This window comes from Saccostrea echinata, unplaced genomic scaffold (assembly GCF_033153115.1).
Source record: "Saccostrea echinata isolate AGI-Se365-2 ecotype Australia unplaced genomic scaffold, CSIRO_AGI_Sech_v1 ptg000054l, whole genome shotgun sequence".
Lineage (NCBI taxonomy): Eukaryota > Metazoa > Mollusca > Bivalvia > Ostreida > Ostreidae > Saccostrea > Saccostrea echinata.
The window spans coordinates 36,873,893-36,892,061 of NW_026889803.1; the positions used below are offsets into that span (position 1 = coordinate 36,873,893).

Genomic DNA, 18,169 nt, shown 5'->3' on the forward strand with positions numbered 1-18,169 from the left:
TATACATTATGTACTTCATAAAAAATCGATGTTTCCAAATTATGTACGAGAGATGGGCTTTGCTCTTTTTCTCTCCTACAAAATGGAGGACTGAGTGATCATTGTTTGATTATGAATTGAAAGTTAAACAAAAGTATCCTGTTGGACGACATTAGATCAAATATATATGATGTATAGATCTACCTTGTAGGCCTATATATCTACAGCTTGTTGCAATACTCATCTAGGTATGACAAAAAGGAAAGTGCAGTCAATGTTAATTATATGGATATGTATTTTATTTTATACTTTTCAAAGTGAGTATTAGTAATTTACAAATGAAATCGATGGAAATGATATCTCCTATATTAAGTAATTCTTTAATTTCAAGACAATTTTGAAATTAATGTTTTCACAAAGATAAATTCTAATCTGTAACCGGTTCTTACCATACATGTAATCAAATACATGTATTCTAAATAAAATTGTCTCTAAAATGGAAACAAATTCATTTCAAAAGAAAAAATCGAACCATTAATTGTTCTTTTAATAAAATACATGTAGATGAAACCTAAGAGAATGTCATATGAGTGTTTGATAAAATCCAATCTTTCTTTTACAAAGAGTTTTAACAAAGTTATGAGGAAACACACACACACACACCCTCACAAACACCCTCTCACACAAACAAAGAAAAACAAGCAAGAAAATAAAGATAATAATCCCCCCCCCCCCAAAAAAAAACAAAACAAAACACACTCTCTCTCTCACACACACACACACATACACCCACCCACACACAAACAGAAAAATAAAAATTTCAAATAGATAAATAACCAAGAAGTAATTTTTTTTTGGGGGGGGGGGGGGAATAATATAACACATTCTATCTTATGGAAAAAATACTAACTGTTAAAATTAAGTGGATGTGTGTTATAAAACTTTTAATGTATAGAGAAGTCTCCGATAAGCTAAAATTCAACCCTTTGATATTCTGAGTGTACAAAATTCATTATCAGATAGATCTTTACTTGTATTGGTGTTTCGTGAAAATATATAAAAATAAATAAGCTAAACTTTTATATTGCTCTCAGAAGACAATAATACCCGTACTTAATAATGAAGAAGCAACATAAGTTATTTCATAGTTTACATAAATTTACACGCATTAGTTTGAACATAAAATTCTCAGCACAGTGAGATGTGCATGTGACCCATATTTACCTTTCGTATTTACCATTCTGAAACTAACGAATTTAATGAAGCATAAATTATGTTTAAAAGAGTTTTGGAAAGAACATTTTGGCCCTGATTGGTCTTCTGTTGGGAAAAGAAAATGTTCAAACTTTATTGCATACATAGGACACCACCAATCATGTTCTAAACGATGATTTGGCAACTGCATAAAATGTAAGAGGAGTTCTTGGTACCAGGTTTTTATAATAAAAAAATTCCCCGCTTTTTTTTATCCCCATCTGATCCAAAGGGCGAACATAAAATTCCTAAGCCTTTTTTCACATCTACAGGACACCTTTTATCATATGATTATTTAAAAAAAAAATGGCTACCGTGTAAAATGTAAGAGAGGTTTGAAGAAGATTTGGAAGAATAATGCTTTTTCAAACCTCTAATAGGCATCCACGGTGAAATGAAAACTCTAAAATCCTTTTGCACATCTACAAGACATCGCTAATCTTATTATTAATTTTTTTTTTAAATAAAATTAAAGAGAAATTTTTGTAAAAAGATTTTTGTCAAAAAAAAAAAAACAAAAAAAAAAAACAAACAAACAAAAACACAAACAAACAAAAAAACCCAATCAAAAAAAAAAAAAAAACAAAACAAAGACCAAAAAAAAAAAAAAAAAAAAAAAAAAAAAAAAAAAAAAAAAAAAAAAAAACGAAAAAAACAAACAAACAAACAAACCAAAAACAAAACCAAAAAAAAAAGCCAAAAGTGTGAAAATCAGAATGAAATTAATTGACCTAAAGGGTGAAAACACCACTAAACATATACCAAAAGATAATTTGGTTACTGCGTAAAATAAAGTAGTATTAAGAGTTCTGGAAACCAGGTTTTCATAGAAAAAAATATTTTTTGTCTTTGAATTTGCCTCCTGCGCAAACATTAAAATTCTGAAACCTTTATGCACATATATGGGACACCATATATCATATTCCAGAATTAAGTGATGAAACTTTTTTTCACATCTACAGGACACCATCTATCATATTCTAAAAGTGGTGAAACATTCTTTTAACCTTAACTTTTGCGACTAAATTAAAATTTCCTTTAAAATAATATGCAAATTTTGATACATATCCTGTTGGAAGGTTAAGGATAGAATTTATTCTGAACACCCCCTCTCCCTCCCCCGCAAATAACGTTATTGAATCAATTTAACCTATTTAACTATTTTTTATTGGAGAAAGAGAGGGACAGGCAAAGTGAAGACCTGCTCATTGTAAGAAAGAAGAATAAAATATTAACACGTTAAAAATATGGCCTACCTAGCTAGCTGTGTGACCGTCCTTAAATTTCTGTTCAGATACCGAGTCTAGACTAAATATTTCTTTCATGTTTCAATTGATCATTTATGACCGAAAAAATTAAAACTCTACATGTATTTAGATTGCCATACGGCCCCCTGCAATGGAATGGGACCAAATAGCTTTCTGTATGATGATATTTACTACGGTAGTGTGTGCTTTTGGGTGAGTGTGTCAGAAAAGGATCTCGCCAATGCTCAAACAACGTGTTCGAACAAAGGAGGGTCACTGGCCATCATAACTGACAGCGCAATGCAAAACATTGTGAACACTCTCCTGAACTCTGCAGGGTAATTCTTTTTATGTAACTTGGAGAAAATATGAATTCCAATGATTATGTTATAGCGGAAGGGGGCGGGGGGGGGGGGACTGGAGAATTTTCAAGGCAGAGTTTTATTTTATTTTTATCTTTATTTATTTAGCATGATTTCAGGGTATGAGAAGAATATTGTTTATCCAAGTTTTAATAGGTGGTACTGTACTTGTAATTTGTGTGAGCAATGGGTAATATTGAAAAAAGGAAAAGCATAATCCTACAGTTAAAGCAGAGAACGCAAATAGATCAAATATAGGTACTGAAGTTAAATTTTAAAAGGGAGGTTTCGTCCCCCAATCCTCCTCTCGATCACCACACCAAACATGAAAGTAATAAAAGATACACAAAGGTACTATATTTTTCAGTTATATCCATGACCCCCCCCCCCCTTCCTCCCAAAAATGTACTGTTAAATGTAGAAATGTTGAGGTGAAAAAAACGTGATTTAAATTTGATGAATGACAATTTTTCTAAGTAAAAAACTGTTGTTAGTAGTTTACAGCATTTAGCAAAGATTTCTTTTAGATAAATATGTCTTCTTAATTATTTTTCTTTGCATATAGGCGGGGTTCTTCACAAATTTACATTGGTTATGACGTGGATACAACATCAAACTACAGACTAACAACTCTCTCAGGACAGATCCAAACATATGAACATTTCTACGCTAAAAATCTCAACCATGCAGATTGGCATTGTGTTTATTTATATTTGGGCTATTGGTATGCAGGAAAATGTGACAAGCTCCTTTATTTTCTTTGTAGTACCATCCCAAATCAAGGTATGTTTGAATAACATGATTATATTTTTTAAGAAAAAAATTCTCAAATCTGAAATATTAAAATTTCAATTTTTTTAAAGATCCTTCATTGGTTGAAACCTCTTCTGCTGCCATAACAACGGATACGGTTGCCACCACACTTCAATCATGTACGTGTCCAGCAGTACAACATACATCTGCTATCAACTCTACGGAAGAGCTGAACAGAAAAATCGCAGAAATCAGGAAAGAATTAGAAGTAGAGAAATCCTCATTGTCTTCGACTATCCGTAGAAAAACGTCAGCAGACGACTCCCGACCCTCCGCCAAAACTTTCGGTTCCATTGGAGTTATAATCATTGTACTCTTCTTTGGAGGAATTATTGCTTTGGATTTTCCAATGCTTGTCATTGAATTGAAGAGATTTCGATCAAATGTGTTGATAATTAAAAATAGATTATTTACTTGATAAATTAAACATTAGAAATGAATTTACATTTTATTTCCTGTATACTAGATTTGAGTTTTTTTAAAATTAGGACAACACATTGAAATATCCGATTAAAAATATCATGTGTATGTCAGAAGAGTGTTTTTAAATGAGTCAAGGATTTAATATGAATTTGAGAAAGAACGTCAAAGATAGCCCAGTATATAAGGGCTTCCCCATATTCTCCATCTATTTTAAAATATGTGAAACAATAGTGTTCCATCTTTCTATAGCCTAAAATTTTAAGTAATTGTAAATGATCATGCTTTTTGGTACATGAATCGATGTAAAAAAGTTTTTATGGGCACGCTCCTAATGAATTTTCTTTGGAGAGGTGCATTGATCTAACTTGAATAGAAATACATGTTTAGAATATAGATATGGAGGTCCGTAGCAACGGTTTCAGAAAGGGGGGGGGGTTCCAAATATAATTTGACAAGGGAAAAAAAAACCCCTGAACTCACCAAAAGTGGGGAGGGGGTGGGCATCTTCCCAAAATTATCTGACAAGCAAAAAAAAAAAAATGCCTTCATGCATAAATCAATTTGATTTCTGTTTACTTTTAAGTCTTCATATATTAAAATAGAATGAAGCTTTATAAAATTTTGTACCTTAAATTTTTGTCTCCCTGTAAATGAAATACTGCAGGCATGCTATCGAAAGTGTCGTATGAATAGTCCTAAGATATGACTTAAGAGATGTCTTAGGACAAAACTTAGGACGATCCTAAGAGAGTTCTTAAGAAAGACATAGAAGCTCTCTTAGGAATGTCCTAACTAGGATAGACTTATAATATAATTTTTAAATATTGTAACATTACATACTATGTTTATATGATAGAGAAAAAGTAATAAGTGGGACTTTCAATTCTTTTAATGAATTGTGAAAAATTAAATTAGAGATAGATATTTACAAAACAATTGTCTAATTCTAATAGATTTTTATTTCATAAATTATTTATTGGGACTCTCTCTCTCTCTCTCTCTCTATATATATATATATATGAAGAAAATATAAAAACATACATATTGAAAAAAGTTTAAAGTTATGTTTGACAAAATTTACATTTCAGTATGGTTGCACAGCAGTTTAGATAAATAAATTTTATATAATTAACAAGCTCAAAAACCAACAGGTATTTCATCTTTACGTAGTTTTCGATAGTAATGTAGCGGACAGTATCTAAACAGGGAAATACAGCCTTGCTAGTAAGTTAACTTATTTATTGACGCGGTATACACCCCCCTTTTTTTTTTTTACATATTAGCTACAGCGAGCATGCATAGCCCTTGGATGGGGAACCGCTTCACGATACTGTATAGTGCTATTATCCTCACTCACTCGTAATTTTCGACTGAATAATAAACCAGTTTGAGGTTTAGGTTTCAACGTTTATGTAATGAACCATCAAAGAAATCCCAACTTCTCCATAAATATAACTTTAAATTTTTCTGGACATAGTGACCAATACATCAAACATTCAATCATGTAATTTAATTTGTATATTCACAATTACTTAGAATAAATATCCTTATAGTACGACATATTACAACTGGGCAATTATTTATGCATAGGTACGAAGCACTCAGTGTTTCTCGAAGTTGGAGGGGGGACAAGCCAGAAAATGTCGGACAGATTAAAGAAAATGTTCCTGATTAAATCAGAAAATAGATGAACAAAGGGGGTAAACATCGTATATTTATTTCGAGGGGGGGGGGGCTAGACGAAAAATACACAAAAAAGTTTTTTTCGGTAAAAAATATGATACCTTTCCCCCGCCTACGTGTCTGATTAGAAATGAACGATTGCGCTTAGTTTAGAGCCTTTTAAATTCATGTTAGGACGGGTCTTGCAATGTCTTAACTTTAGGAGAAATCTTAAGATATGTTTTAAGTTAGGACAGATTCGATGGCCTCACTCAGGACTAAGATATATCTTAAGATATGTCTTAGTCCTAAGATGGCTTCGATAGCATACCTGCTGCTTCTTAAAGCTCTAACCTTTTAATTAAAGTCTCGTGTTGACCAGATTGTTGTCTGAATATACGTTGACCTGTTTTTGTTGATTGGTTTAATCCTCTGCCAGATGGAAAACAATGAAATTTGATTTATCAATAAGAATGAACCTACATTGATTTGGTTACATTAAACAACTAGTATCAACTAATAGATCAATGTTTTCTGTTCAATAGTTTAAAACTCTTTACGTTACCCATGCCTAAGCCGACAGAGTTACTACTTTCCAAACCATGTGCATGTACTTTGAAATCGGAACCGACATTTTTTTAATGTACTTTTTTTAAAAACAAAATATCATTTGCAGATGTCATTAGAAACAAATGGTCTTTTGTGTTAATTTATAGATGGTTTACCCAACAAACGGATAGAAGTTTGCCGATGCTTTATTGGAAACCAATTGTTTAAAAATCATGACTCTGATACTAATGTACAAGACAGGGGTATTGATTCTGATTTTAGTTTGTAGCGGAGATGTGGAGTCAGGTTTTAAATAAATAATGTTATGATTTTTATTATTAAAGGAAATTATAAATTACTTACTCCGAAAAATTTCCAGGTCGTAAAATAAAATCAGTAACTTTAAATATGGACAGTATTAATAAACTCCACATTGAAAATCACCGACATCAGGTAATTAATATACTCGGCGATTGCGATTCCAAACACCAATCTATATATTGTATTTACATAAGTTTTCAAAAAGTGAATTGTGCTAGAATTTATTTAAATCAATTTTAAAGCGATGATTTTCATAATATTTGCTTAGAGCTGGTCAGATTTCTCAGTGTTACTAACCATGTTTTCAGTATCTTATCCAACCTCGGGGTCTCGAGGGATTGGTTACAAGTCAATATGTCAATATCCGTACTGCATTGAATCTCGTGACGACCGCAAAAAAATGTATATATATAAATTGTGTTTTAATATTGTCCAATAATTCTAACCTTGGTGTTTGCTGAATTACTAGTGCATTGGAGAGGAATGTGGGTAGCTTTACAACTTGGGATATATATTGTTTTATGTCTTTTTAAAAGTAGGTATTGATGGAATTCGTTTTTAACAATCTGCCTATCTTTTTATTGAGTCATATTAAGAAATCTTTAAAGTATAACTGAATTAAAAAAAATATATTCGTTCATATATATAACAGTTTTGCAAATTACGAACGGAACGTAATTATCACTTTTTTTGGGTTTATTTTGTATGATTGTTGTATTTTATATGTTATAATAATATGTATTCGGAAAATAGCTCTTTAGAGCTAATGTTTCTTGTTGTCTTACCCGACAAATTCTAGTAAATATTATCTTATCTTAAAGGAAAGATTTTTTTTTCTAAATTACACTAAAGTAATGCATTATCATACATTTGACTTTTATTTTACATTAGTTTATGTACATGAAAGAAATATTTCTTATTAAGGAATCACTGTCTAGTTAGTAGAGTATGCAAGGGCATCAACGATAGTTGGAAACGTGGGATAATTTGCATAAAGGGCGAAGCCCGTTATGCATAAATTATCCCACGTTTTCAACTATCGTTGATGTCCCTGGCATACTCTACTAACTAGACAGTGATTCCTTATATTTCCATTTCATTGTGAAATAAAATTGTAAATTTAGATTTTAAAATGTAGACTAATAGATTTAAATTACACGAGGCCTCACATGTCAATTTCAATAGTCCCCGCCCACTGACGTCAAACACAAAGACAGCTGCACGAGAATTACATGCATATTAGGCCTCCTTAGCGTCAGACACAAAGACAGCCGCACGAGAATTACATGCATATTAGGCCTTCTTAGCTCCTGACCTTTCGCTTGGCAAAATTTGCATTCCGGTAGAATGATCAAGAAATCAACTCAACTAACATACGATGAACACTCTAGTTTTTTAAACATACATATAAAATTTGGGAGACATTGCAGCCAAAAAATCTTCTATATTACATAACAAATTATCCATTTACAAGATTACTTCAGTATAATTTAATGTTTACATCTTTAAAATTATAAAAGAAATATTTAATACCCCATGTAAGTCGCAACAAACGAATTTTTTCTATCAAAGTGAAAGATTTAATTTCATTTTTATTTTAAAAACGGTGTTTCAGCAATAATTTCTACACTATGTTGGATAATTCAAAAGTTAAAAAATAATCTTGAATTCAGAAATTTACCACAATGAAGATTACATGGATAATTCAAAAGTTAAAAAATAATCTTGAATTCAGAAATTTACCACAATGAAGATTACATGTATGAAATGACATATTATAAAAGTCTGAATTATTATTATTCCTTTTTTGAAAAATAAACTGATAAATGAAATGAATTTTGCAGGGCTTGAAACCATGTACTATGGTATTCAAACAGGGAAATGTTTCACTATTTTAAAGGCAATGTTTAATCCCGGAGTCTTGGAACTCTCAATAGTTTTAATTGATCATGTAAATCAATACAAAATATACCCCGATTTACTTATACCAAGGCGATAGATAAAAATAAGAGCATAAATTTAACTTTTGGTCCCTTACACATAAAACGTGTATGAATGGTTTGTTTTGTTTTCTTTTTGTTTGTTTGTTTGTTTGCTTGTTTTTGTTTTGTTTTTTTATCATCGGGAGAGGGGACGGGACTGACCCCTCATTATTTTTCCGAAAATAATCTCTTACTGTTAATTTAATATGGATTTTTTTTGAAAGGCTGCCACCCCCACTTTCTGTTGCAGTATGGACGGAGCCCCCCCCCCCCCCCACACACATACACACACACATTAAGTAGGTTTTTGAGTGCGGCAGTTTTTTATTTGTTATGTCAAAGTTTTTCAGGGAATTTTATTTTTTGGCTAGTCAATTATATTCTTCTGCCCCCTTATGCTAAAAGTCAATTATTTTTTCTGCCCCCTTCCCCAATTTGAAAAGGTATCTGACGTGTCCGCATTATGAATAAGAAGAGGAAGTGTAAATTTTCAAGTGCAGAATTCAAGAGCTTTTTGATGAGGTGGAAAAAAAGGTTATCGAACATTGTAACTAATGCTGCAAAGAAGAGGGTTTGGGATAACATTTTGAAAAAAAAAGATTTGTGTAATTCCTCATCCGGGCCCGTAAGAAGCATTTTCAGTTGGGGGGGGGCGCTATCATCTTCCAAAAATTCCTTGACAAGCAAAAATGAAAAGGTCATCAGACGTTATTATTGAGGGGGCACAAGCATATAGTAGTTGTGCTTTCTATTATATTCTGTATATCGGCAAAATTATTGGGGGAGGGGCACTGCCCTCCGTGCCCCCCGGATCCTACTGCCAGGTCAGCTAATATGCAGACTGTTGAGGAACGCAAAATTGTCGCTTATACTTGCGATACTCAGAAAAATAAGCATCACCACAAATTTAGGATGATCTTAGGATATGATTTATGTTGTCTTAAAGTTACGACGAACTTATGGCGAGGTCCTAGATTTAGGAAAGCTTCGAGAAACTGACTTAAGACTAAGATATTTCCTATGACGTTCTTAGGACACATCATAGTCCTAAGATAGCTTCGTGAACATGCCTGCATGTCTTAAACTTATTAGATCTCTATATTCTTAAAGAAGTTTTGGTCAGTTGTTTACAATCACAAATCACATTTTTTCTCTTTTGTTATTTTTTTTCCTACATTGAAACAATTTCTGCAATCAATTAGATTGCATCTTCTAAATAAAAGACCAAAGAAGAAAAAATGGTTAAAAAAAACCTTTGCCGATGCTTTATTGGAAACCAATTGTTTAAAAATCATGACGTTTCGGTCACTTTAACACATGTGCAAAGGGGTTCAAGAAACGACCGATGAAAGTTTGGAATTACGTACAACATGATGAAGTATTTAGACTTATACCCTCCCTATGGTTACACAAGAACGTTGTGATGGAATCATATGAAATCAAAATCAAATGAAAACAGATTGATGGATGTGTACTATCAAAATGACAAGTGCTATTAATACCACTGAAACGTTCTTATTTAGTTGTGATACGTAAGCAATTGACGAAAGCCCTCATTAGGAATGTTGCGTTCTAATACGTTAAAGACATTCTGAGTGTTATGATACCACTGTTTTACTACAATTCTGAAAATATGGAACATTTTGCAAAAAGGCAGAGAACCAAACGGTTTTTCTTTAAAGTATCGAATCCTAGTAATTATAAGCTTTGGCTAATTGATGACTTTTGAACTACTGTATCATTGTGTTTAAATCCAAAACGAATCTATAAAGGAAGTATTATTGCTTTTAACGCAGAGATTATTGCGGTTCAAAGCAAAGATTATTGCGTTGAAACGCAAAAAACTATTGAGTGTAATCGCAAAAAAGTATTGCGTTTAATCGCAAAATTATTGCGTTTAAACGCAAAGTACATTGCGATTAAACGCAATGTTTTGCGTTTAAACGCAATGATTATTGCGATTAAACGCAATGAAAAATTTTTCTTTCTCTGAACTGGCCTAAGCGGGCTTCCGTAAATTTGCACTCATTTTGTTATTTAAGCTAGCAAGTATATTTTCGTAATCATTTTTTCTAAAAGAAAAATGATTTCAATTGCTGTCTGATATGGCTTGTAAAACGTTGCAATAGTACATCTTCTGATTTAAAGACACAAATCTTGTGGTTTATATTTGGAAAATTGATATTCATTGTCGAAAACCTTTAATATATTCAAATTCGATAACCTTCCAATTTATAAGCAATAATCTTTTACCTTTATTTACAAAAATCGAACTTCATGTAGGAAAACGTATAATTTTTATGAATAAACTTGTGATTCGTATGCGATATCCTTGTAAATTATAGACGAAAACCATAATCGAAAAATTGTAATTCATACTCGAAAACTTGTTATTTGTTTCCAAAACTTTTAATTCATGTTCGATAATCTTTTGAATAATATACGATGACCTTATGACTGATATTTGATTAAAAGTTGTCATTCATTTATGAGAACTTGTTATTCGCATGTAAAAATTTGATTCAAATAAAATCACATGTTTACGAATATGAATATTCATATTTTTTTATGGACCACGAATACGAATCACAACTTTTCGAATATACAGTAATTAACAATATTTTAGAATCAGTATAAATTATAAATTTTATCAAATATTTTAAACGCTTGATTCGTATAAATAAACAACTGTTAACGTTATCGTTTTTTTTTTTTGGAATGATCAAAATGGAGTACAACATTTTTCTCGATCAATAAAAAGAATTAAAGTGAGTTTTTTTTTCCGGTGTGGTTAAATAATTCCCTCTTCGTTTGTAAGAGAACGTTTTAAAACAAAAATTCACAGGTTTATTTGATTGAAATACTTGTTCCTTGGCTTTCTCTGCTTACCCAACGTAGGATCAAGATTCGGACATACATGTATATGTACATATATTGAGCCTTCTGTCATATTGTTTTTCAGACAAATATTTTACAATGTTTTCTCATTTGTTTTGTTGGTTTCGGGGCAAAATCAAATTATTTTCTAGATAGTTATAAAACAACAACAACAACAACAACAAACAAACAAACAAACAATCAAACAAACAAAATAAAAAAACCTTCAACCTTCTCAATGTTCTTAAACTTTGTTGAACAGTTTGTTTTTTTTTAACATTTGACCAATTATATTTCCTTAAGAAATCCATAGTCTTAATGAATTTACAACATCCACAACCTACACATCTTTTGTCCTTACTGTTTAGTAGTCTACCTGTATGTGGAAATAAAAACTGTATCCTTTGCTCTTCTACGTTATTTTTCCTGAAAAAAGGACAAGACTTCCTTTTTGGATAAATTGATGATATCCATAAACTTGTATAGTTTAGTCGTAATTGATTCCATTTTGTAGGGGCTGATGTTTAAGCTACTCGGATAATAAGGTTACCATAATTGCAAATTTAGTTGAAAAATAACATGTATATACTAAAAGCGGGACCTTGTACCAAATGGATAGTTAGTGACCCCTTAGTTATGTTGACTTACGAGAAAAAAAATTATGTATTCAAAAATAGCATATGGTGACTAAATTTGAAAGTATAAATTCTCAAGTAATATTAGTAATTCGTTCAATTTCAACGTTGATAAAATTACAGGTGGTCTGACAAACTACTGCAATGGCTTGGGAACAAATACTTTATTCTATAATGAATCATACGGTCCAGTCTGTTTTTGGGTGAGTACCATCAAGAGAAATCTCACCAGCGCTCAAACGAAATGCGTTGATGAAGGAGGATCTTTGGCTATCGTAAAGGACGATTCAACGAACACTGCTGTAAACAATTTTCTGGATTCCGTAGGGTAAGTATGAGGGGAAAATATACTGGTTTAAATATGGCTTTTTGGACACAATTCACTGAAAATGAAAATAAACTCTGTTGCATAATTGACATTTTTTTGTAATTTATTTTTATCATTATGATTATTTATTTTAAACTTCCAAGCTTCATATCTTATTTTCATGAATACAGATAAACCATAGGGACTGTAATCATTACAAAACACAAGAACCTGCTTTCTAATTTATGAACTTTTCTTATTTGCACATAGTCGAGGAAATTCAGAAGTTTACATTGGGTATGACGTGGATACAACATCAAACTACAAACTTACAACTCTGTCAGGACAGGCTCAACAATACGAAAATTTCTACGCAAAAAATCTCAACCACGCAGACTGGCATTGTGTGTCTCTGTATCTGACATATTGGTACGCAGAGAAATGTGACCATTCCTACTATTTTCTCTGTAGTACTATTCCAAACAGAGGTGTGTTGAACTCATGCAATGATAAATTTTAGTGTATTAATTGTGTGTTTAAAATGTGTTTTAAAATCATATTGATTGACTTCTTTATCACTTCATTATCACTGACGGAGGAATCATGAGTAACCTTTGTGTACTTATTGTAAATTGAATGGGCTTTTGTTTTCTTACTGATGGTCTACATGTAACCATTGATTATTTCCCGAAAATTTTGTTACAACCTTTTGTGAATGATCTTACATCAAAAATTGATTCTAATTTGATAACGAGAAATTTCAACATTTGTATTGAAATTATAGCGGTTACATGCGAGCATTTTTCATTTCGACATCAATCATACGTAAAATGTTTCGTTCAAATCGATATTCTATGTCCTGTTGAGTAATGGAGTGTCGGGTTCTTTTACTGCGACTACAGGCTAGCGATTTTTAAATAGGTTCAAACTAAAAACCTGTTACACACATTTTCTATTGCCAAGTGTTTATCGAAAAAAAGTACTTGTTTCCAAAGTCCTAATTTGGTCCCGACTAATTAAAAAGAAACAAAAGCGTTAAAAAATTCCATACTTTTAGATGCAGTGGATTTATTTTGAACACCTTATTAGACGAGAATGCCAGCAGAAGCAATTTAAAAAATCCTATGTATATAAAGATTTTTTTTTAACAAAATGTGACATATAAATCACAAAGTAAATGAAGCATATTAGTACATTAAACATGTTAAGGAACATGGAAAAAAAATCCGAACCTATAGCAAAAAAAGGAGTCCGTCAATGGGCTATATTTCTGGATGCCTCAAATGGATTTTAATGTGATCAGTAATCGATGAAAAAGAGAAGCTTAATGGGACTTTTTGTAAGAAACTAATTGCATCGCTACTTTTAAAATATTATTTAGTAATGGATGTACAAATTTGTACGTCATCAAAAAAAACAAAACAAATAAAAAAAAAAAAAACAAAAACAAAACAAAAAAAAAACCAAAAAACATAATACTCTATGCACGCGTTTACAATAGCTTACAATAGTCAATATCTGTCACACAATTTGTCAATGAAATATTTTCAAAATTCAAAGATGATTAGGTTTTCAAAATTATAGTTTTTCATTAATATAATCTTATTAAATTAAAAAAAATCATTTAAATCTCTGCTTTAAAGATTTGATTTTTGAAAATGTTCTGACATTTGTTTTATCTAAATTCAATATTAAACATTCTCTTAAAAAGGAGGTGTAACAGTAAAATCTATCTCATATAGCGTTTCTTGTCAGCTTGTCGTCATGGATTTTTGATTTGGTTGAGTCCTCAACCAACAGAAAATCGTATCGGATTTTTCCATCTTTTTGTTCGTTTTGCAATACTAAAGTGATTTCATATTTATGCTAAAAAAAGAATGTGTTAAAAATATATAGTTATTATTTATTTTTTTGAAAAGTTCCATCCAACATCATCACAACGGAATCTGCAACCACCACTGAGTCTCCAGCAACCACCACCAAATCTCTGACAACCACCGAATCCACCTCCTCAATCACCGAACCCACTTCCCCCAGTACAATGTTAACCGCTACTTCATCCACATCTCAGAACTGCACCTGTCCTGAAGGATGTGTGGTGAGATACACTGCAACCATCAATTCCACGGAGGAACTGAATGCCAAAATTGCAGAAATCAAGAAAGAAATCCAGGTTGAGAAATCCACCTTATCTTCCTCTGTCCGCAAAAAAACATCAGCAACCGATTCCAGGCCCTCCGCGAAAACTTTCGGTTTTGTGGGAATTATCATCATCACCTTCGTTCTTGGAGGGATTGTTGCTTTGGATTTTCCCATGCTTATAGTTGGTCTGAAGAAATTTGGTGCATGTGCAATAAAACTCATTAAGAAATGAATTGTCCATTCTCTTCCCATATATATGTCTATCATTGACATTCATTGTTTCAGCAGAGGTTATCCCTACCAGGACAGAAGAACACTTTTCAAATTGTTTTTCACAAATCTTGCGAGATTTCAACGTGATTTGAAAATGAATGTGACAGTGTTTGATGTCAGTGTATATTGCTAATTTGTAACCCACCGTTGACATATTTTTATGTCTCAGTGTTGTATCTTTTACTCGAGACACAACTAACATACACAAGTATATTACATTTATATACATTGTTTTGGCTATAGTAATGAAAATTCCTGTATACATATACATATTGTTTATTCATGGGTATGAAAATGAATTATTTTTTTTTCTCCCGATAAGGGTCGTTTGTCAATTTCCATGTGTTTGCCCACCAGATGTTCTCAGTTTATAATATCACCATATAACAATTCGATAAATTCATCAATTTGCAAGATTACTTAGATAATAAATGCGCGGATCTAGAGGGGGGTTGGGGGTCCGGACCCCCCTGGAATTTGCAGAATTATTTTAAAAAGTATACTGAAGCAAATAAAAAATGACTTGGGCCCCCTCTAGAAAACGTGGACCCCGACATAACCATGATAAAAACAACCAACCAGTCACTTGACCAATTTTAGCTGTCAAGGGACGCAACTCAAAAATGATGATCGGTGCCGGTGTATCCATGTCTTTCTTCTATATATACATTTTCAACCAAAATATCTAGAAGTCATAGGAAATGAAGTTACAATAATGTATATAATACAAAAACTGTATGAAATAAATGGGTTTTGAAGAAATATTATGGTAAAAAATTATGTAGGTCCCTTTTATCAACATTTTACATAGGAAATGCATTAAGAATTGTAAAAACACTAATTTGACAAAATCTAAAAAAGAATGCTGGATTGGTAGGTAAAACGATCCAGAATATAGCCTATTTAGTACATTTAAACCTACTCAAAAGTTCTTGAAAAATTCTATACAATAACCAGGAACCTTGCCAATGTCCTTAAGACTTTATGCATGACGAAAGTTTTTTTTTTTTTTGGATTGCAAAATCACTACTTACTGTATTTAACTTTCAAACTGAAATTTGGGAAATATGACTTTAAGAACTCTACAGAGTGTCTATTGACATGATGGATATGAATGTAATCTTTGCAGCTGCATTTAGATTAGAGAAACCGTGTCCTTAACGTGCGAATGTTGGGGTATAGGTTTGAAATAATTTATCTGAGCCATCAACATTTTATAATCATTTCAAGACCATCGACCATTTTATTTTATCCTTTCATAGAGGTTTAGAAATTTGAAGAAAAAATCACCATTTCTCAAATAGCTCCCAGCTGATTCGATATAAACGAACAATTCATATTAGTAAGATCAATATTCAAGTCGAATCAAGATAATGACGAATAAATGATGTTACACAGCTTTCAACATTTTATAAATTCTTTGGTGCATAATGACCTTGTTTCCAAATACAACCTATCGTTGGGCCGTGGTTTCATACCAATCACTGAGCTATTGTATGTATAATACATGTAATTTTGACTACCCTGTTTACTTGAATTAAACTGAAGACTTATGGCTGACGTGACCGGTGTCGCATAATATTTGGTCCGCCTCGTTTAAAGGTCCGTGGGGACCTAATACGATATCATATAAGGTCCGCCTTTTATAAGAAAAGGTCCGGTCCGTATAAGAAAAGGTCCGCCGAAGTTTAAAGGTCCGGGTGGTGCAAAATGTTTTAATCTTGACTTAAACACATAAAATTAAAGAGAGTTTGTTTACATGATATGAAGAAAGATTAAGGATTTACCCTAGCTGTTGTGTTTATTTTTTTGTACAATATATCTCTTAGGGCAGGAATTGCTACTCCATGTTTCGTGTGCTTTTAGCAATACCGTTTAGGGCAATGATTTTTTAAAAAAAATGTCGCATTTATTGGGCTTGTGTTTGTTTTTCCACAGCATTTGCTTTGTGTAAATTGTGTGAAATCTGCCGGTGTGTATAGGCAATAAAACAATGGGTGTGTGAAGTATTCGTATACCTGACAGGTACCCGCAGGTAGAGCCCGCGGCAGATAGCAATGACAATGTAATGGTCACGTGTTTGCTTTAAATCAATAGATATGAATTCTCTATTTTAATAAATTATGCTGAAGAACAAATTATAATACTATTATGATATTCATGCGTACACATCAAAATTGTGATATAATTATATATAGTCTATTTTTATTACAATATTTAAAGAAATTTCTTATTCCAAGTGCATGTAGAGTTTAATACTAAGACCGATAAAAAAATAAAACATATATATGCTTCCCTTTAGTTTTAACAATTAACTTGTTTTCAGTTTATAATCATATTTTGCCCTTTATTTGTGCATAGGGTAATATATAGCCTAATGTTGTATTCGATCTGTATTTACTGCAGAAACAAAATACATGTAATGTTAAAGCTTAAAACAGGTAATTCAATATTGAAAACATATACATCAGATTTAAAGTATAATCATGGTTTGGATTTAATTCTTTCTTATAAAAATATCACTCTTCCTCGTCATAATGAACTACATATGAAATAATATTTCATTTTTGTATTTTTTTTTTTTTTTTTTTTGCCAAAAGAAAAAGAAAGAAAAAGAAATTACACATTTTACTGTGACTATAATAGACAGACTGTGGGATAATCTAGCAGGCTGTATTGCTTGACAGATTAAAATTTGAAATCATTATTGTAAAATATTTTCTTTTATTACCGACATGAAGCATTTTGGGCAAAGTTGAATGTCCAGTTCTATATACAAGTCATTTATGTATCTCACGTCTGTATGAACGGGGGAAGGGGGAGGAAACATCAGTTGATCCTCTTCCTTTTTTTTTGCGTATGAAGGAATTTCTATTTTCTACATTAATTTGTGCTATAACCCCCCCTCCCCACAAATGCACCCAGAAATATACGGAGTAATACTGAGCTGTCCGGAGCTTGATTGAGAGTGATCTCCCGTGTAGAATTTTCTACAATAAAATATAAAATACAAAACCAATAAAGTGTATTGTTTAGTACCACTACACCTGCTCAAGAGTTTTTGAAAAATTCTTTACGAAAGCTAGGAACATTGCCAATCTCCTTAAATTATCCTTTTCGAAGTCCTCAGTCATTCTCCGTGGTAACTATGGAGGAAATAATACAATCGGTCTCATGTAGTCATGACAGAATTTTTGAAGTTCGATTTTCATAAATGCTATACATTGCACATATGTTGTTTCGGATATTACCTAACAATTTTGAATAATGATTATACAGGCGCGGATCAAGAATTTTTCCGGGGGGGGGGCATCCCAGTCAAAAAAATTTCTAACCCAAAAAT

The 18,169-nt window shown here is 31.9% G+C and overlaps 1 protein-coding gene across 1 annotated transcript; it reads left to right on the forward strand.

Moving 5' to 3' along the window:
- Window positions 1–2,636: 2,636 nt before the first annotated feature.
- LOC133204846 (serine-rich adhesin for platelets-like) lies at window positions 2,637–14,785 on the forward strand. The gene is made up of 6 exons (XM_061340591.1): window positions 2,637–2,818; window positions 3,609–3,625; window positions 3,706–3,942; window positions 12,228–12,432; window positions 12,682–12,899; window positions 14,331–14,785. The coding sequence occupies exons 1-6, from the start codon at window positions 2,637–2,639 to the stop codon at window positions 14,783–14,785; spliced, it is 1,314 nt and encodes a 437-aa protein (XP_061196575.1).
- Window positions 14,786–18,169: the final 3,384 nt, after the last annotated feature.

Bases quoted from the DNA above. Each gene is read 5' to 3' on its own strand.
- LOC133204846 (XM_061340591.1), top strand. From the start codon at position 2,637: ATGGGACCAAATAGCTTTCTGTATGATGATATTTACTACGGTAGTGTG. The intron at 3,943-12,227 runs GTTCCATTGGAG...ATAAAATTACAG, and splicing joins ACCCTCCGCCAAAACTTTCG to GTGGTCTGACAAACTACTGC. The intron at 12,433-12,681 runs GTAAGTATGAGG...ATTTGCACATAG, and splicing joins AATTTTCTGGATTCCGTAGG to TCGAGGAAATTCAGAAGTTT.